Here is a 22,353-nt window from a genome sequence, read left to right on the forward strand (position 1 = left end):
CTATAACCCTGTTCAATATGCAGACCTTTACTCATAAACGCAAAATGTTTAGTTACGTATATGTTTATCAGTCCGAGTAGGTAATATGCCTACGCATGGATACAGGAGAATCTTTATATGTAAATGCGAAAGGTTAAACATAACAAAATCTCGAAAACCACTTGATGTACAAAGCTGGAATTTGGCAGGGAGGTAGTTTATAGTTAGTAGGTTTTTTTTATTCTTAACAAGCTATCCCTTGATTACAATCTTACCCGATGGTAGGTGACGATGCAATCTAAGATGGCAGGGGGCTAACTTGATAGGAGGAGAATGAAAATCCACACTCCTTTCGGTTTTTACACCACATCGTACGGGAACGCTTAATCGCTTGACGGTACGTCTTTGTCGGTAGGGTGGTAACTAGCCACGGCCAAAGCCACCCACCAGCCAGACCTGGACTAATTAAGAAATTAATTAGTATTATATAATGCCCTCCATTAAGAACGGATTTTGCGATAGGGTCCCATTAAAGAGGTCTAAGAGCGTTTCACCTGCGTAGTTTCACATGGGAATACGGAAAAAAATAAAATATGGTCAATGATACTCACAAATAACGTGTATATGGTACAATTAGTGAAAGCCTTCAAAATCTGTTCGGTAAATTAGATCCACAGATCACTCCCTATAACAGCACAAATAAAGCAAAAAAGCTATAGGAAGTAAATCTTTACCGCTTTGGAATATGAATATAAATAAAGATTCTAAATCAAATATGTTCATATTTAAGCTTTATACTGAGTAATATTATTCTAGATATACCGTCCACGGGGTCCAGTTACGTGGCCAATCAGATCAAATAGTTCTCTACAATCTACAAACAGAACTGAACGTAGATCTTTGGGAGCATGGAGCGCCTGGGTCTCGAGATGCCTTCATCATGTTGTCACCGGAAAACCGAGTGGAAGCTTTCGACATACTGGACGCAAGTGATATGAAACACTATCTACACGTTGCTGACGTAGCCAAGTAAGTTTATCACCATTCTAACAATATCTAATAGGCAACGGCGACTTGGAAAACGTGGGAGAGACGTGATAGCCCAGTGGATATGACCTCTACCTTCGATTCGAAGGGCTCCAACTCCAACCTCCAATTTTTCAGTATTATTAGAAATTAAATATCACGTGTCTCAAACGATGAAGGAAAAACATCGTGAGGAAACCAGAACACCTGAGAATTTCCTTAATTATCTACGTGTGTGAAGTCTGTCAATCTGCATTGAACCAGCATGGTGGGCTAAGGCATCGTTTCCCAACCTGTGGTTCGCGAACCCCTGGGGGTCCGAGAGTATGTGTATGGGGGTCCGCGGTGTCATCTCTGGACCAAACATAAATGATAATATCTCGTAATCTTCCTTCTTCTCATAATCTTACTGAAAGCGAGCAGATTTTTTTCTTTTTTGACAGATATTAGAAATGATGCAAACTTGCTTGCATATGTCTTTTATTTTGTTTACCTTTGCCTTCGCACACTACAGGTGAATTAATATTGAATTTATTGAAGTATTGAACAACTTTATTCCACTCATGAAATTACTTGTTACAAGTTTGAGGAAGGTAGTACCGACAGTGCTCGGACTATGACCCACTGTTTATTTTATTAAGGGGGTCCGTGAAAACTGTGCTTGATTCCTAGGGGTCCGTGGCTGAAAAAGGTTGGGAAACGCTGGGCTAAGGCCTAACCCCTCTTATTTTGACAGGAAGCTCAACAATGAGTCTAATATATTTATTGTTTATAACGGCAACTTTGATTTTTTGAACTATTAGATAATACCTTTTTGGTCCAATCCTATGTAGATCACACGGTCCTGGGTTTGTCTCGGTCGGATTAAGAAATACTGATATAAATCCGTCGGCTAAAACCAAGGGATAATACATTTCTATATTCAAAATAAATTACTAGAGCCCCAGATTTAACCCAACTAAACCTTACGAGTTTAGTTTAGTTTACGAGAGTCAACCCATATTAGTGCAGCATGATGCACATGATGAAGGTAAAAATTCAAAATAATATGTTTTGCTCTACATAATTTGTTATAATATTTTGTTTTAAGGGCAATTGAGGAACACGAGAGAGATTTGTCTAGATGGCAGTCGTCAAGAACGTCCCTAGTACCTTTTCAGAAATACCCAACATATGATGAGGTAAATACTACTAATAAGTAATGAAAATAACTATGTATATTTAAGCTTTCTATGTAAAATATTCTTTTGCATAACCACTATCTCAATCTCATCTGATAGAATGAGTCAACGACGTTAAATTATTATCTCGTGACGAAAAAAAGACATTATTGTCTAGTGTCGACCAATAGCGGCGAAATCGATAATATCGTATTGTCTTTCTTTACAATGGGAAAAAGTGACAGCTGCTCTATATTTTCAATGGCGCGCATTTTTTTTTAATTATTTTTATTTTAAAAGAATATTTGTCAAACCACCACCCCTCGGTAATGAGTCTGACCGCTTTACCGTTGAGCTATTGGTTGACAATTTTGTCTTTTTGTTTTCACGATTTTAGGCCTACTGATGTAATGTAGATGCGAACGCGCTTAAGATTATTTCACTCTCTTTCTTAAGTTTCTGAGTAAAATATTTGTAACCAACTAAGTTACTTACACAACTAAGCACAGTGAGGAAATACTAAGTAATCTGATATAAAATGACAATAATAAATTAAATAAGTAATTAAATATAATATGGATGTTTGGTTAAATTTTAGGTGAACGAGTATTTGGAACGCATTGCAAGAGAATATCCGAACTATGTTACATTGGTGAACGCCGGGAAAAGTTCCGAAGGGCTAGACATCAAATACTTAAAGGTACAAAGTGTTTCAATAAATTATTTTTACATTAATTTCTGCCACTGTTTCACAATTTTAGTATTTGCCATTGAACGCTCGCGACTTCGTCTACGTGTTATTCAGTTTTCAAATTCCGCGGGAATCATAAATTTTTCGGGGATAAAATGTAGCCTGTATTGTTGAATTACAAGACGGAGGTCCTGGGTTCGATCCCCGGCTGGGCCGATTGAGGTTTTCTTAATTGGTCCAGGTCTGGCTGGTGGGAGGCTTCGGCCGTCGCTAGTTACCGACAAAGACGTACCGCCAAGCGATTTAGCGTTCCGGTACGATGTCATGTAGAAACCGAAAGGAGTGTGGATTTATCTTACTCCTAACAAGTTAGCCCGCTTCCATCTTAGATTGCAGCATCACGTACCATCAGGTGAGATTGTAGTCAAGGGCTAACTAAGAGAATAAAATAATAAAAAGACTTACTCATTTAATTCATCAATCAATTAGAAAAGCCCATTAAAATTAGTTGAGCCAATCCAAACACACAGAAGCAGACATAAAGACAAAAATTGCAAATAAATTTGTGTTTTAGTGTCGCGTATAACTTTAATCATTTAATAACAGTTACAGACAGTTAAATATACCCTTATCTTTCTCCAGATTTCAACAAGCAACTTCTCAGATCCAAAGAAGCCGATTTACTTTATGGATGCTACTATGCATGCGAGGGAATGGGTGACGACCCCAGTGACCCTGTATTCAATCCACAGATTGGTAGAAGATTTGAGAACAGAAGACTTTGATCTTATAGAGAACATTGACTGGATAGTATTGCCGATTGTCAACCCTGATGGATATGTGTACTCACACTCTGAGGTAATGATATAAAGATCTAGAAACACTTAAATTTCTCTTCATAAAAAATTCTAAATTAAAAATTCATTTATTTCAATTAGCGTCTTGGTCCTAGCCCACAACAAACTCAGTTAAGTTTATTTTTGTTTACTACCATTTTATAAAGTTATCTCGAACTAAATACACAATCGTATAGTGCAGTTCAACATTTATATGTATGTATAATCATTAACACTATAATAAGACTTTCCTATAAGCTTGTGTTTTATAAACATTTTAAAGAATATCGAGAAACATGGAGTAATATGGATCAATTTAAAAGAATCAGGCAATACTTTGCACTAGCAATTTTATTCAATAGTAGTCGCTAGCAAACATATCTCCATGCACCCTCGCGAAAACTACAGTTAAGGTATGTATGATTTTCGCGAGATACTGTACTAACAAAAGAGAGAAAATTGTTTATTTCTCTACCGAAACAAAATTTCGCAACTATTACAGAAATCAAATAAAAAATCTGGAACAATTTAAAAAATAAAGGCGAAACAATTGCGGATTTTAAAATACATTATTTACATACATTTTTAAGTGCTTGATATTTGTGCTCCACTGTTTCACTATGATTGATATTTTCACATGTTCCCTAACAATAATTTCTCCATTATCCCGTGTAAGGGCATAGATAAAAACCAAAAACATTCAAAATTAATTTTTTCAATAGATAAAATTCAAAAAATTCAAAATTTATTTATTTCAATTACGCTTAGTTTACAACCCCCACTTTTGAAACCTCAAGTTATGTCATGATTAATTAAATTAATTGGTAGCAATTCAAGTCAAAAACTTAAAATTAAAGTTCGAGGGTTCCAAACTTAGCCAAGGATTATTATTTACAGATGTATGCTATGTCAGATTACATGATGACCATTTAACTGCCTATCATCTAAAATACTAATTTGATTCCATATAACTTCAACAAGAAAAAATTATATCAAAAATGAAATTTTTAGTGTGTAGACAAACTTTTGTATTTTGAGTACGAATATTTTGTAGAATTTTCCCCTTTTTTATCTCAGGATCGTCTGTGGCGCAAGACTAGGTCACTCAACACGACCACTTGTCCCGGTGTCGACGCCAATCGCAACTTCGACGTCAACTTTAACACCCTCGGCGTATCCACGAACTCCTGCGCTCTCAACTTCCCAGGACAAGAGCCTTTTTCTGAGCCCGAAACCGGTTATGTACGGGATATCCTCTCACAGTACATTGAAAGGATACAAATATATATGAACATTCACAGTCACGGCAACTATGTCCTCTACGGCTACGGTAACGCCACATTGCCGTCAAATGCAGTGCACTTGCATCATGTGGGAGCTGCGATGGGAGCTCAGATGGATGCCTTGAAGATACCACTGGCTGGGTTTTATAAAGTTGGTAACAGTAATCTGGTGTTGTATGGCAGCTCTGGAAGTGCTCAAGATTACGGCCAGGTATGATATTTTATCAACGAGTCATACATAGGGCACATAAGGCGGGGCACTAAGTACGAAGAGCCGGTGAACGTTGGGATCCCAAGATGCTGGAATGCGAATAGAAAACGTAGTGTTAGTCGACCCCACCAGGTAGATTGGCAACATCAAGCGACTCGCTTACGCTGGATGCAGGCGGCTCAAGATCATGATGTTTGGAAGTCCCTACAAAAGGTTTTTGTCCTGCAGTAGACGTATAAAATAGACAGACGGTATCTCGATGTCCAGCAACTGAAGCACCATAATGGTGCCGAGAATTTTTGTGTGAGTGTGAAGTATATCGCCAGATAGAGGAAATTAATGGCTGTCTGTCGTCCAATGTGCACTTGTGTGTGTGTATGCGTGTACCTACCTATGTTAATTTTAATCTCATTAAAACATAACTGTTAAAATGGAAGTCAAAGTATTTTAAAATGTGTGTCGTTATCGACGTCTAAATGGGGGCCAAATTCTATAGATAATACTGAAAATCTTTTGTAACAACATACAATACACTAAAATGAATTTTAAAGTCAATATTTTCCATTTTCCCCAACAAATGTTACTTCCTAAATTAGAACATACTAAAAGATATTGATTCAACTTTATATTTTAGTAATATGCACATTGTTTTAAAGATTTTATTTGCTGGCAAAAACTATCCAATTACAATTATGACCCTATGGTAGCCAGATCAGACTCTATCTGTCTAGTATAAAGCGTATATAGTTTTAAAGACTTCTTTTAAAACTAGTTAACACTCCCCTTCTCCACCCAAGTCATTCTCCTTGCCTATCCCTAAATAATACATGATGGATAATCGCGCCAACTCACGCGGCGTTACAATCAAGATTGCCGCGCTATGTTAGGATACGCCATTAGTCTATATTAATATGTATGCCGTCACTAGACATCGATAACGATAAATAATTATTATCTTTTCATCTAATCACGTTATCGCTATCTTTAATGTGTAATTTATATCTACCATAATCATAATCAAGGAACTTCATGCGTTATTAAAATGATAAGCAACAAAGTACCTAAAGACATCCATCATCATCATCATCATCATCACTCGACGGCCTCCGTGGCGCAGTCCTGGGTTCGATCCCCGGCTGGGCAGATTGAGATTTTCTTAATCTGTCCAGGTCTGGCTGGTGGGAGGCTTCGGCCGTGGCTAGTTACCACCCTACCGACAAAGACGTACCGCCAAGCGATTTAGCGTTCCGGTACGATGCCATGTAGAAACCGAAAGGGGTGTGGACTTTCATCCTCCTCCTAACAAGTTAGCTCGCTTCCTTCTTAGACTGCATCATCACTTACTGATGGTAAGTGAGATTGTAGTCAGGGGCTAACTTGTAAAGAATAAAAAAAAAAAAAAACTTTCTCAATAAAAATCAGAAGATGATAATTCTTGCTCCTTACAGGCAGTTGGCGTACCATTCTCCTATACATTGGAACTACCTGGATACGGCTATGGCTTCCTGGTGCCTCCTGAATTCATCGAACAAATAAACGCCGAGACCTGGCAGGGAATCGCAGTCACCGCACGGCTCTCCTATTTATATTACAGCGCCAGGAATCAGAATTAATATAATTAATCAAAATATTAATAAACGTTTTTTTTTTTATTTCGCTTCAATTTATTTGCGTTTAAGCCCCTTTTATTTGTGTTAGGCCGTTCTCACACGAGACTACCCGCATGCAACTCGTGTTGCGTCGTTTATCAGTTGCTTCCATATAATTTCGTTATCCTCCGCACACGAGGCGACGAAATCCGTAAACAATGTTTTTCTGCGATTTAAGTATTTTTCAAGCAATCGTGTATTTTTACATACGCGCCTATAAAATTATTAAAAGCCAGGTTTTTGTTGTGTTAATTTGTATCATCATCATCATCATATCAGCCGATGGACGTCCAGGACATAGGCCTTTTGTAGGGACTTCGAAACATCATGATACTGAGCCATCTGCATCCAGCGAATCCCTGCGACTCGCTTGATGTCGTCAGTCCACCTGGTGGGGGGTCGTCCAACACTGCGCTTACTAGTGCGGGGTCGTCATTCCAGCACTTTAGGACCCCAACGTCCATCGGCTCTTCGAACTATGTGCCCCGCACATTGCCACTTCAGCTTTGCAACTCGTTGAGCTACGTTGGTGACTTTGGTTCTTCTGCGGATCTTCTCATTTCTGATTCGATCACGCAGAGATACTCCTAACATTGCTCGTTCCATCGCCCGTTGTGTGACTCTGAGCCTTTTTATGAGGCCCATAGTTAGCGACCAAGTCGCGGAACCATAGGCAACACGCACTGTTCGAAGACTTTTGTCTTCAGGCACTGAGGAATTTCGGACGAAAAGATGTCGCGAAGTTTCCATAATGCAGCCCAGCCGAGTTGGATTCGACGGTTCACCTCTTTCTCGAAATTTGACCTACTTAACTGGATCATATGTCCTAGATATATGTATTCGTCTACAATTTCGAGTGCAGCGTATAACTAACTGGGTGGAGCGATACATGAGCATTACACATTATTTTTGTTTTGGCCATGTTCATTTTCAGGCCTACCTGTTGAGCCCACCAAATTTATTGCTTGTTCTGACTATTTGTTGGTCCAGCGAGGTTCTGGGTTCGAATCCTGTCATGCCATGCCAGGCCATGAAGTACTGAGCTTTCCTTTCTTCTTAGGCGTTTAATCCCCGTGCTTTGGAGAGCACGTTAAGCCATCAGTCCCAGTTCTTATAGGGTACTAAAATTTAATGATTATATGGAGTTGATCTGATGTTGAAGCCAAAAGAAAGACCAAGAAACACCTCAACGATTTACACCAGTTACCTACTTCGTTTTTGGGCTTGATAACTTTGTATAGAAGAGAACTTTACATGTAGATGGAATGTGACTGTCATTAGGGGTCTAGTTTGGTTTGGTGACATTTGATTGAACTCTTCATATGTTTACAGTTTATCTTTTGTTGGGTTTACTTCATACGCCAAAATGTTCAGTTCATAGAAAAATTTATACTAATATCATAAAGCTGAAGAGTTTGTTTGTTTGTTTAAACGCGCTAATATCAGGTCCAATTTGGACTTGGAAAAAATTCAGCGTTAGATAGCTCACTTATCAAGGAAGGCTATATATTATCCCCGTATTCTTATGGGTACCACGCGGCATCAGCTAGTAATACATAATTAAGGTTGAAGTAGGACAACCACTACCTATACTAGTATTAAAATTTTTATTACAGTATAATATTTTATCACAATAAAATGGTTAACCTTAAAGATTTTATGACAAGATACCTTTTCCTTGATATAAATTATAACACTTAGATAAAGAAGATTCTCCTTGATTTACGTTCCATAAAAATATGATAAACAGTAAAAGAAGTTTTGTTTATCATTATAACATTTGTCTTTGGTACATCAACAATTAATAATGAGTGTAATTTTGTTATTTTTGGCTATAGCATTTAATTCAGCGTCCGCTTTAAGCAGTGATATTTATTCTGGGTACGTATACATAATAAATACGGGGAGACTCCGTTATTTTTATATAAATAAGATTGGAGTGCCTATCTGTACATTTAAATTTTAATGGTTAACCAGTTTTAATGGGACTTTCACTGAACATAGAGGAGGTTATTGAGCATTTTACCCTGGAAAAAGGTTCTAACGGGATCTGTAAAAACTGAATTTCACGCGGGCGAAGTCACGAGAGTTCGCTAGTGGATTGTGGATTTTTTCGGAATAAGTTGCTCAATAAACTCTTTTATTTTCCAGTGAATGTCCCATCCAAATTACTGTATATTAAAATATTTTTATTGTAAACTTTTACAAATAATGAATTCTATTGTGTTAAATGAAGCGTGTATTTTGATTTATCCAATTTATTTTTATTTTCTGTTTATTTTACAAAAAACAAAAGTTATTTCACAGTTAAAGTTGAAGAAAAAAGTAGATGAATCACCCGATATTAAATAGAAAACCTATAACAGAGCAAGACTTCGTAGTTTACTCGTTAGAAACACATCTTACGATTTTAACGGCCTTCTACATGGTCAGGCTTCCTTATAGGAGAGGGGATATGGAGCTTAAACCCACCACGCCACTTCAATGCAAGACGGGTTCACAAGGAATTCCACTACTGCTAAAATGTTTTTTTTTTTTAGATATTCCGTCCATGGGGTTCAGTTACGTGGTCGGTCAGATCAAAGGGTTCTCTACGAACTGCAGACTGAGCTAAACGTAGATCTGTGGGAACATGGCGCGCCGGGACAACGCGATGCCTCTATCATGGTATCTCCTGAGAACCTTATGGAAGTATTCGAAATATTGGACGCAAACGATATGAAACACTATCTACAGATAAGAGATGTTGCGAAGTAAGTATGAAACCTCAATAGCTGCAACAAAGTGGTCGGCTCAAGACCGAGAGGTAGAGGTTCGATCCCTGCCCGTTGGATTATTGTCTAACCCATAACCCACAACTGACACGGTATTTTCCGCCGTCCCGTGATGGCCCAGTAGATTTGACCTTTGCCTGCGATTCAGAAGGCGTGGAATCGAATTCGGTCTGGGGCATGCATCTACAACTTATCAGTTTTGTGCATTTTAGGAAATGAAACGTGTCTCAAACGGTAAAGGAATGACATCGTGAGGAAACCTGCATACCTGAGAATTTTCTTAATTCTCTACATGTCTGCCAATCCGTATTGGGCCAGCGTGGTGAACTCTTAGCCTAACCCCTCTCATTATTATAGTAGACTCGTGATCAACAAACTGAATGTGGGTTGGTAAAGGATTGATAATGATGAGGACTATTTAATTAAATAACAAAGTGTGTACGAGACTGTCTCACTTCATCATTATCAACCTATATTCGGCTCACTGCTAAGGTAGAGTCTCTTCTCAGAATGAGAGAGGTAGACTTCACACACGCAGAGAGTTAGGTTTCCTCACGATGTTTTTCCTTCAATTTTGAGACACGTGATATTTAATTTCTTAAAATGCACACAACCGAAAAGTTGGAGGTGCATGCCCCGAATCGGATTCGAACCCACACCCTCCGGAATCGGAGGCAGAGGTCATCCACTGGGCGGATTGTCTGTCTCACTTAGGTGGTATATTATTTTGGAAATAAGATGATTTATATTAAATTACCAACTACTTTTAGCATCTTCTTTTCGGTGTTGTTGCTGTTTTTTAAGGAAAAAAATTAAAAAAATATATATATATTTTAAAAGAATCGTCGCACGCGTTCTAGAAATCAAGATAAATATAGACAATAATTGCTAGTATAAATATTTTAGATTAGATTCGATAGATAAATACCTATATAGATTACTAACGTAATTAAAGAGTCATCAAACATAATTTATATCTGATCTAGACATATATGGCCATAATGGATTTAAACCACAATATTGGTAGATTAGATGATAGAAAAAATAAATAGTTATATACTTTTTCCCCAGAAAAACTGCAGACTTTAAAGACAATTTTTATTACTTTAGATTATTCAGGAGATTATTTCATTCATAATGAGTAAAAATTATTTAATTTATAACTTTGGAACCTTCCCATTCCTGTATGTTACTCTCAAAATTTCAGATTTTCGAAATGCACGTCTTTCAGCTATTAACTCACCTGCCCACTATATCATAATCTGATGTTCTGGTTGAGTATTTCTGAAGTTAGATTTTTGATGGTTGCCTTGAACGTACCCACCAATACTAAGGGCTTATACTTGGTGGTACTGAACAACGTGCAAGGTATACTCCCTACTAACATATATAACTAAATATAGTTAACATTGACCTTATTTACCCGAAACCTTTCAAACCTAGTCATTATCCCATTGTAGTCAAGTTTAAGCTTATATTGCATTAAAAAAAATATGAAGGTAGTGTTCGCCAAACGTCTAGTCCACTGTAACGTTGCAACGTGCTGAACAGAATGCTGGGATGTTTCATATACTGCGCCGCTCGCCTCGTGTTCAGAGCGGACTTGAAGTTTGGCACATACGAAAACATATAATAATTGACCTTTTTAGATCTCTTGAAGAACGCGACGCAGAATTGTCTCGTTGGCAGCAGAGCAGACAGACGTTGCAGATATTTCAAACATATGCAAGACATGATGCGGTAATAATTATTTCTTCGTTTTATACAATTTCCGCGGAAACAAATAATTTTTTCGTAATGAAAAATAACCTGAATGTTCTATCTTCCTGAAAATCTTTCCTGGCTAAACCTGCCTACCTAGCCTGGATAAACAGACAGACAGACGGATAAAAAATTTAAGAAAGCTTGCTAGTGTAATACAGTTATTTACAGGATACCAAATATTCTGTAAATAACTGTATTGGTAAAACACAGTTATTTTATTTTGCAATATACTTCAATTCTATTCATATGTATTGAAACAACTAGCTGACGCCTCGCGGTTTCACCCGCGTGGTTCCCGTTCCTGTAGGAATATGGGGCTAATATATAGCCTATAGCCTTCCTCGATAAATGGGCTATCTAACACTGAAAGAATTTTTCAAATCGAACCAGTAGTTCCTCGGATTAGCACGTTCAATCAAACAAACTCTTCAGCTTTATAATATTAGTATAGATAGTTAATCGGGACGATCGAACCACTTACCTACACTAAGGGTCAATTTATACATAACCTGCTCGAATGTTCGCTGAATTCATTTGATTCATTTTCTTTCTCCCATTAATTAAGGCAATTCTTTTATTGTTTAATATTCGTACCTACTAAATAAAACTATTTTTCAAATGTTCAAACATAAGCAACGAAATGAAAATAGGTTCATCCGTTATCTATACAAGGCCACGTAGTAACGGACGTTAAAAAGCGTTAAAATATAGTTAGAAGTTAAATGAAGGTCTATTTCTAATGCCCAAAATTTAAAATGCAACATTGCTCGAAAAAAAGCGTAGTATTTTAAAAACGCTGTCATGTAAACATATACTTGGGAATGCATTTGTTGTATTTGAACGCTCTTTTAACGTCCGTTAGAAAAAACTCTCGTGCGAATGTGGGCTAACACCGTGTTTTTGTGTGGGGGTTACAATTCTTGTATAGCTTAATACTACAGAAAAGTATATGTTAATCTATGTTTCTATCTATTCACACTAATCTTCGTCACTTTGAAACATATTTACACAAATACTTTTTTAATTTTCAAATGGATTTCATCGGTATTATTATTTTTTTTTTTAATTTTTTAGATAAATGAGTACATGGAACGCATCGCAAATCAATATCCCAACATCGCACAAGTAGTAGATATGCAAAAAAGCTTTGAGGGGCGAGACATAAAATATCTTAAGGTACCCTTCATTTAATAATTATTATTTTTCAATTAACTTTTAATTGGGTATTCATGTTAACAGTTTTTTAATTCGATTATAATAAATTTAGAAAGCGGCTACAAAAGGCCTATGTCCTGCAGTGTAGGTGCATCGGCTGATATGATGATAATGAAATTTAGAAAATTATCTAAGTAAAATTAACCAAATTGAAACCGGAAAGCGCAGTGTTGGTGGATCACCACTAGGTGGACCGAAGACATCAAGCGGGTTGCAAGGAGCCGCTGGATTTTGGTGGCTCGAGACCGTTGTGCTTGGAGGTTTTTGCAAGAGGCCAAGTCCAGCATTGGACGGCCATCGAATGATAATGATGAACCTAATTGATGATTACCAAGAAGAAAATCGTGACCTCAAATGACTCATTAATGATGACTTATGCGGATAGATTTATTATAAAGATCTTTTGCAAATAATATCTATAGATTTATTAGATAGATCGTTTACCGATAAATATCTATTTATAATAGATTTAGTGCAAAAATCTTTTGCAGATCAACTAATTATATCTGTTTGAGCAAACCCTCCGGCTTCCCCACAATTGGGTGCACGGGCCCATCAGGTGCCCCAACGGGGAAGACGGGTGGTCGAAAAACGGCGTTGCACCGCGAATCTTCAAAGAATTGGTCAGATAGGCAATAAACTACTTATGTTCACGTCGCGTGTTGACCTAGGTTGGTTGACCCCAGCTGACGGGCTATGAAGAGTAGGTTATGTGTCTAGTATAGGTCGATAATGGTTTGTTTTATGTACCTATTACCCGTCTGCAGGCCACAGCAATCCACTTCGAGCACTATGCACTTCAATGTCCAGATAATATAGTCCACTAAATTCACACGCGCTTAATTTCGTACAATTACATGTCTTAACGCAACAACATAACTACAAAAAATGGCGGCGGCAGCGCGCGTGCTACAATGTTGCCCGCAAATTTTTCAAAGTTCGTGGCGTCAACAAAATCCATGCGTACAAAATATTTCTTTTATTGTTATTAGATATCAACGACAAACTTCACGAATCCAAGCAAACCGATTTACTTCATGGATGCGACAATGCACGCCAGAGAGTGGGTGACGACCACGGTAACACTGTACTCAATCCACCGATTGGTGGAGGATTTGAGAGAAGAAGACAGATATCTACTAGAGAATGTCGATTGGATAATAATGCCAGTCGTCAATCCCGATGGATATGAATTCAGTCATACAGATGTAAGATATATTTTAGTAATCTTCAACTTTCAACAAATACATATTAATAATGAAATGAAAGAAATGAAGAGCCGTGATAGCCCAATATATATGACCTCTGCCTCCGATTCCGGAGGGTGTGGGTGCAAATCCGGTCCGGGACATGCACCAACTTTTCAGTTGTGTGCATTTTAAGAAATTAAATATCCCGTGTCTCAAACGGTTAAGGGGAAAACATTGTGAAGAAACCCATCGATATAAATCTACGATCGATGAAGAAACCTGCATACCAGAGAATTTTCTTAATTATAATACATAATAATAAATAATAAATAAATATACTTAAACAATACACATCACTATCTAGCCCCAAAGTAAGCATACAGAGCAGCTTGTATTATGGGTACTAAGATAGTTGATATTATAATATTCATATACATTTATATACTACATATAAATACTTATATAATGTATAAATACACACAGACACTGGAAAAAACCCATGTTCATCACATAAATATTTTCCAGTTGTGGGAATCGAACCCACGGCCGTGGATGCAGAAAGCAGGGTCACTACCCACTGCGCCACACGGCCGTCAAAAAAAAATCAAAATTCTCTGTGTGTGTGAAATCTGCCAATCCGCTTCTTTTCATTAAAATGATGAGTATCATCATCCTAGCATTTCTTTAGAAAAAGCATGATGATATACGCATTATCTCCTCTGTAATAAGGAGATAGTGCAGTATAGATATATAGATAGCATATAACGCTATTCGGTAATGATGTTTTTACAACGCGCCTGTGTGTTTCGAATTTGCCTATTTCTATCTCTCTCTATAGTATGGTATTAGACTGCGTGAAACGAATCAATAAAAAAAGGCTGATGACAATGTTTGTAATAAAGCTCTTTCTTTTCCAGAACCGTCTTTGGCGCGGTACTCGGTCAGTGAACGAAACGACCAACGCAATACATAACCGCACATGCATCGGCGTCGACCCCAACCGGAACTTCGACGTCAACTTTAACACCCTCGGGGTCTCTAGTGACCCTTGTTTTGGTACTTACCCCGGCCATGAAGCCTTCTCGGAGGTCGAAACGAGAAACATCCGAGATATCCTCTCAGAGTACATTGACCGGTTACAAATTTATATGGATATCCACAGCTTTGGCAACTACGTTCTATATGGTATGGACAACGCTACGCTGCCATATAACGTCGTGCACCAGCATTATGTTGCAGCAGCAATGGGTGCTCAGATAGATGCAGTAAAGCTGCCGAAAGCACCATTTTACGCTGTTGGCAACTCTAACTTGATGTTATATGGCACTTCTGGGGCTGCTTCAGATTATGCTTATGTAAGTACTAGCTGACGCCGCGCGGTTTCACCCGCGTGGTTCCCGTTCTCGTAAGAATACAGGGACAAATTATAGCCTATAGCCTTCCTCGGGAAGTGGGCTATCTAACACTGGAAGAATTTTTCAAATCGGACCAATAGTTCCTGAGATTAGCGCGTTCAATCAAACAAACAAACAAACTCTTCAGCTTTATAATATTAGTATAGATGCTATACTCCGGAGTCCCTATCTTGACATAATATATACCTATACAATAGTGACGTTTGTCAACTTTTTTTACTTGCCATTACTTTACATGACAATGTTTTGTCATGAGATATATTTTATAACTTTAGTGCAATTTTGAGTTACCTATTTTATATATACAGAACTATTTTATTTATACAGAACTATTTTATCAAAGATCTTTGGTTAATAATCTACATCAGATAATAATAATAATTTATATTTGACAACTTCTTGTATCACCTAATCTATACCGACACTTTATTACGGTATTAGTTAAGTATTGTATTGAAAACTAATCTTAGATTAACTACAAGTATGTCATAGTCATAAATAGCAATTAATTAAAATTTATCTACTTTAAGTTAATTGTCTATTCTTGGTATTTGGGATAAAAATTACTTGATTACCAAAATTTTTAAAAGATTCGTGTTTCTCTATTCGATTGAAAGAGGCAAAATCTACGTACGTTTTACCGCCAAGCGATTTAGCGTTCCAGTACGATGTCGTGTAGAAATCGAAAGGAGTATGGATTTCATCTTACTCCTAACAAGTTAGCCCGCTTCCATCTTCTATTGCATCATAACTATTCTGAGATTGTATCTCATCTGATGGTAAGTTATGTCAAGGCCTTACTTGTAGAGATTAAAAAAAAGAGCCGCAAAGCCGAAGTGGCAATAGAGAGGCCACATTGTTCCAAGCTGATGGAAGTTGGGGTCCCAAGGTACTGGAATGGCGACCCCGCACCGGAAAGCGCAGTGTTGGTCGACCCCTCACTAGGTAGACCGAGGATATCAAGTTGCAGGGATCCGCTGGATGCTGGCGGCTCGAGACCGTTGTGTTTAGAGGTCCATGCAAGAGGCCTATGCTCAGCAGTGGACGTCCATCGGCTGATTATGATGAATGATTCTTTTCCGCATCGTACTGGATTTCGAATTGAGTCTTATTTATAGCTTGGCAAATTCATTCGTAACACTCCGATGATCCGCGGGGGCCGGGAGGGAGGTAGCGATGTTCCGCGCGCACGATTTCATACCCGCTTAGTCCTTCCCTCTGCCCCGCTTGCAATACTTCACACCCGCGTAGTCCTTTCCCGCCCATCGCCCGCATACCCGCATACCTTGTACATATGCTTTCTGTGGTGATACCAACGAACTTGCCAAGCTATTTGTTCTACATTTGAGTCTACAAAATATTTACAACTAGCTGACGCCGCGCGGTTGCACCCGCGTGGTTCTTGTTCCCGTAGGAGTACGAGGATAATATATAGCCTATAGCCTTCCTCGATTAATAGGCTATCTTACACTGAAAGATTTTTTCTAATCGGACCAATAGTTCCTGAGATTAGCGCGTTCAAACAAACAAACCTTTCAGCTTTATATATTAGTATAGATAGTGTTCTTTTGCAGGTCGTTGGCGTACCAATGTCTTACACTCTAGAACTGCCAGGCTACGGGTACCAGTTCCAAGTGCCCCCTGAGTACATTGACCAGATTAACATGGAGACCTGGAAGGGTATCGCAGCCACTGGTCGATTAGCCGCATTGTATTACAACGCGAAAGTTAAAAGCTGATTAATAAAGAAATTAAAAAATATTAATAAAAGTTTCGCGTTTTCCTTCAGCAAACGTCACAATAACGGATATAAATTAATGATTTCCATAAATATACAATATATCAGTCCCTTATGTTTGCAACAGCAATGCATTGTATTGAATAATTTTAGGTTAAGTAGGTAACTAATAAAATAAAACTTTTTTATGAATATTCCATTATTAATTAACTAAAGTGCCTTTCCAGTGTTAACTGAAACATTATATGAATTTCACTATCCAACTAAAAATAAAGCTATTTATCGAGACACACGGTAGCGTGTCAGCCAAATTCCAACGAATTGAGTGTGAACGAAACGAGTAAACAAACTTTAGTATTATTTTGTATATAGTTTTCATTTAATATAAATTGCATATTTACAAGAATATATTATAAACCAAGAGATGAAGAATATACAAGTAAGTATGCACTAATAACTAAGAAGTAATCTAATCACCACGGGAGAAACTTTGGAATAAAGGAATCTAATTATCACCAAAACACTACAAAACTGCTTACTTATAATTAATAATATACGGGACCAACGATGGCTTCAAGCGTTGTTAAGGTCACGGGGTTGTTAAACTATCAAAATTCAAAATTCGTTTCAAAGTACTATACCAACAAACAAAGTCACATGCGTTTCCTAGTTATAATAAACATATCAATAATTTTCTACGCTAATTTAACTCACCAACGAAAACTTGATCACAAAAACGAAATAGTTCAAAATGTCCATTGTAAAAACTAAGGGCTTGACCCATATCAGTCCAGGATGGAAACCGAGCTGCTTTAGGACTCTGTTACAGTATGTACAATGTAGCGGGAATAGTGAGTGACACACTTGTTAATTCTTTTGTATTATCTGTAGACTCCATAGGTAAAAGATAATCGCTTCCACTTCATAGATACAAAATTGCACTGCCTACCCTGAGGTTCATTACCGTAGTGAGAGAGGAATTTTACATGTTGTACAATTCGTTTGATAAATGACTACCCTAGTAAAACTGAGTATAGCAGCAGTGACACCGGGAGATTGAGGAGTATGCAGAAGCTTTTCATGAAGTTAGTTAAAAGGAGGGACAGTATTTTAAGGGCGTCTTATGTGAGGATCTGACCTCAGAGTAGAGGATTGTAATGACCAATAGGGATTATAGTCAGAGTAACGTAATCAGACCTTATGTCTTCTTCTTTTTAAATTTTTTTCTAGTCAACAACAGATTTTTCTAGTGTTTTGTAAACGAAGAACCAAACATTATATGTTTAATTTTCGTTTAACCTTGAATTTGAGGTAATAACCCAGAAATTTTCTCCATAATATTGCACCGCTACATGCACGCCCTACATTAAATCCGCTTAAGCTTGTTAATGCGAACACAATATTCAATATAATCCGGCACGCTCAACGTAATAAAGTGTCACGCTAATCCCGGGCACGCTACGTGCAAGCCTGCGGGCTTAATGTCTTGCACGAGTTTCAAATGTTTACTTTCATTATATAGACTTCAAACCACACATAGATACATTTTAATCTATTTAATTGATTTAATTACGGGTTCGATTCCCACAACTGGAAAATATTTGTGTAATGAGCATGGATGTTTTCCAGTGTCTGTGTGTATTATACATTAGATAAGTATTTATATGTAGTATATAATTGTATATTAATATTATAATATCAACTATCTTAGCACCCATAACACAAGCTACTCTGTATGCTTACTTTGGGGCTAGATAGTGATGTGTACTGTTTAAGTATATTTATTTATTTATTTATATTTTATTTAATTACAGGAAAAAAGACTTCGTTCCTTATCAACTCATATTCGGCTCACTGCTGAGCTCGAGTCTCCTCTCAGAATGACAGGGGTTAGGCCAATAGGCCAATCCGCATTGGGCCACGCTGGCCCAATGCGGATTGGCAGTTTTTACTCTCGCAGAGAATTAAAAAAATTCTCTGGTATGCAGGTTTCCTCACGATGTTTTTCCATCACCGTTTGAGACGTGATATTTAATATTTTAAAATGCACACAACTGAAAAGTTGGAGGTCATGCCCCGGACCGGATTCGAACCCACACCCTCCGGAATAAGAGACAGAGGTCATATCCACTGGGCTATCACGGCTAAGAAACAATAAATAAAATAAATACAATTTTGATTTTCTACTATTTGGAGACTTCTCTGGCGCAGTTGTAGTAAGTACTGTAGTTCTCAACAGAGAGGTCCTGGATTCGATTCCTAGCCCGGATGAGTGTATGATTTAATGTTTTCTCATAAATACTCATACCTACAGTTCGTTTCATGTAGGATGGTGCGAGTGACAGTTCGTTTCACTTTTGAAACCTTGCCGCGATTCACGATAATAGTATCATGAACGTCATATAGGCGATTGTCACCGTAGCCATGCTATCCGAAAATACTTTACATAAGACTTAATACCTACGTCTCGGGTTAATGGACACAAGATAGTACTTACTAGGGCGTATTTCTTGCATGCCCTGCGAATTGTTACTCTGATTGTAGGCGACGGTTTTTCACTTACCAGCAGGTCGGCCATCTAATTGGTTCATTGATTACAAGTAGGTACTACTACAAAAAGGAGGTATTGGTTCGTTAATAACAAAAAGGTATAATTACAAAAACTTATAATAGGTGGGGAGCTAACGCCTAATGCTAGTCCGAATGATAATATTTTAATCTGTTGATTACTCATTTAATGATGATAGATGATTCCAGGCCCCTAGCCAAGTGGCACGTCGATTCTCTTTCTACGATCGCTAAAGCTTCGAAAACTAGAAAAAATATGCGAATGACACGACGTGACCTGTCGATAGCAAATGTCATTCCCATACATCTTTCTAGTTTCCGAAGCGTTAGCGATCGTAGAAGGAGAATCCACGTGCCACTTGGCTAGGGGGGCTGTCTTGTTAGACGTTACCTTCAGACGTATAACGATGACGATGACGATGACGATGACGATGACGATGACGATGACGATGACGATGACGATGACGATGACGATGACGATGACGATGACGATGACGATGACGATGACGATGACGATGACGATGATGATGATGATGATGACAAGTCCTTATGTATTTTTATCTGGGATCTAGACTGACTTGACTTGCTTTCCGAGATGGTTGGGTTTGGCCCAACCACCTTTACAACTGCACTGGCGATCGAAGGGAGAGAAAATATAATAATTATGTTATTATGTATCATATCACCTGATATAAAAATCAAACAAAATGCCTTATGTTATAATATAGATAGAAGTCTTATTAACGAGACAATTAATAAGATTCAAAGAGAAAATTTAAAATTAAATTGCGTATATCCGTAACAATTCAAAGTTGTTATACATAAGTAATATAGAAGATTTTCTCAATAAATTAAATTACATTTATTGTTATTTACCAGAATAAGGATGAAATATGAGTATGTTATTTAAGCGATAATAATTACTCGAGTAATGGGCGATTTCGGTTCCGTAATCGAGAAACTTCTTAATTAAGGTGATATTACACTCTCTATAATAGTCATACTTTAAGGATTTAAGGTTAGGACCAACATTTTATCTTATTTACTTATTTATACATTACATATTTTTAAATTATATTAAAAATATATAAATTGCATATTCATCATCATCTTCATTAACAATCCACACTCGGCTCACTCTTGAGCTCGAGTCTCCTTTCATAAAAATAAACGATAAGCAATAAATGAAAAACGGAACTCTCATTGAGTGAGACAAACTCGTAAATACTCATCTGTTTATAAATAAAGGTGAAAAATACCGCTGTCGACCAACGAATTATTCGACCGTCAATAAGGAAAATCAAAAAATATTGTGAAAAAAAATATCAATGAGATTATAAAACAGATAAGTCCTTAGTGACTTATTCATAATATCATCAAATTGAATAATATAAAAGTTTCCATTTGACTCTTGGACTAAGGGATTCCCTTCCCTTCCTTCTTCCCTTCCCGAATCTGTTTACGTAAAGTTCTGTTTTATATGACACTGGCGGAAACCATGAATTTTGTTTTCTTGAAAAATGTAGGCTTTGTTCTACTCTAAGATCCTATTTATCTCTATACCAAATTTCATACAAATCGGATCAGTAGTTAAGTCGTTAAAAGCTACCATGCAAACAGATTTACGTTCGCATTTATAACATTAGTATGGATAGAAAATTGTCCGTTGTAAAGTCTAAGAAAGCATTTTAAATGGCCGTCTTGGAAATGTTTTCTGAGCTTTAATTGGCGCGAGCGTACTTCTCTAATTGGGCTACCGATTGCACTTTAGCACGAGAATTTCTTCAAACCTTTGTGATTTATTTTTACCTGGCACCTCTAAACATTCAACAACACTGAAAATTAGATACTTTTAGAACATTCCCAAGTGGATCACAAAAATAAGAAAACCGTTGTCGAACAAAGGTTATGATTCACAACATTTGTCAGGACAACTTAATTAACAAATCAAACTGTAACCAAAATAAGGGTAGAATGGCAGAGAATGACCTTGAGTGAAGTCACGCACTTGTGAACGTTGTGTGGAGGGTTAAAGAGTCCCTTGGCAGTTAACAAACACTTCCCTTTTCCACTCAAGTCTCTCTCCCCGCATATCTCAAGAACCCATAAAGAATTACACAACAAGAAATGCGGACGACATAATAAAGAAGAAATATTTGGTTGTTTGTATTGACGTTTTTCGAAACTACTGCACTGATTTGAATTTTTTTTTTACTATTGTTGAAGCTACACTATCCCCGGGTGTTATAGGCTATATTTTATCCCTGTATTCCTACGAGAACGGGAACTACGCGGGTGAAACCGCGTGGCGTCTGATAGTCATAGAATAAAAAAACATGAAAGAAAAAAACTTAAAATGGACCTGACAGTCGACTCTTCTGAAGTTTGAATTGCCTTTTACTAAATAAATAATATTATCCCCGCTACTGAAATGGACATTTCCTATGTAAATAGGGCTCGCGGAGAAAGCAAGCATCACCGACGTCTCGGACTTTTACGGTCCTAAATCTTGGTGAGTAAATAATTCATGAACACGCCTTAAGGTTTCCAAGATCGAATATTCAGATTTTTGTATGTATCGGATTTGTTTTCTCTTCTTCCACGGAATGTTAGAAGGGGACATGTAAATTGAAGGGCCAGCAAGCTGTACTTGCAGAAATCGTCCGTATTGGACTGTGAGAAAACTTGTAAATTTATATTTCACCCGCGTGGTTCCCGTTATCGTAGGAATACGAAGATATTATATAGCCTTTCTCGATAAATGGGCAATCTAACACTGAAAGAATTTTTCAAATCGGACCAGTAGTTCCTAAGATTAGCGCGTTCAAACAAACCAACAAACAAACTCTTCAGC

The 22,353-nt window shown here is 37.4% G+C and overlaps 1 protein-coding gene across 1 annotated transcript; it reads left to right on the forward strand.

The window, feature by feature from the left end:
* Nucleotides 1-820: 820 nt before the first annotated feature.
* Nucleotides 821-16,960, forward strand: LOC112056819 (carboxypeptidase B-like). Its single transcript, XM_052883155.1, has 9 exons — nucleotides 821-1,008; nucleotides 2,096-2,186; nucleotides 2,764-2,813; nucleotides 9,376-9,588; nucleotides 11,259-11,349; nucleotides 12,448-12,549; nucleotides 13,581-13,796; nucleotides 14,696-15,133; nucleotides 16,768-16,960. Exons 1-9 carry the CDS (start codon nucleotides 920-922, stop codon nucleotides 16,930-16,932), a joined length of 1,455 nt encoding a protein of 484 aa, XP_052739115.1. The 5' UTR covers nucleotides 821-919; the 3' UTR covers nucleotides 16,933-16,960.
* The last annotated feature ends 5,393 nt before the right edge of the window (nucleotides 16,961-22,353 follow it).

The sequence above is a fragment of the Bicyclus anynana genome, chromosome 8 (genome assembly GCF_947172395.1).
Source record: "Bicyclus anynana chromosome 8, ilBicAnyn1.1, whole genome shotgun sequence".
NCBI classification, from domain to species: Eukaryota; Metazoa; Arthropoda; class Insecta; order Lepidoptera; family Nymphalidae; genus Bicyclus; species Bicyclus anynana.

Coding starts and splice junctions, on each gene's coding strand:
- LOC112056819 (XM_052883155.1), top strand. CDS start 920: ATGTTGTCACCGGAAAACCGAGTGGAAGCTTTCGACATACTGGACGCA. Junction 11,350..12,447: donor CATATGCAAGACATGATGCG/GTAATAATTATT, acceptor TTAATTTTTTAG/ATAAATGAGTACATGGAACG. Junction 13,797..14,695: donor ATGAATTCAGTCATACAGAT/GTAAGATATATT, acceptor TTTCTTTTCCAG/AACCGTCTTTGGCGCGGTAC.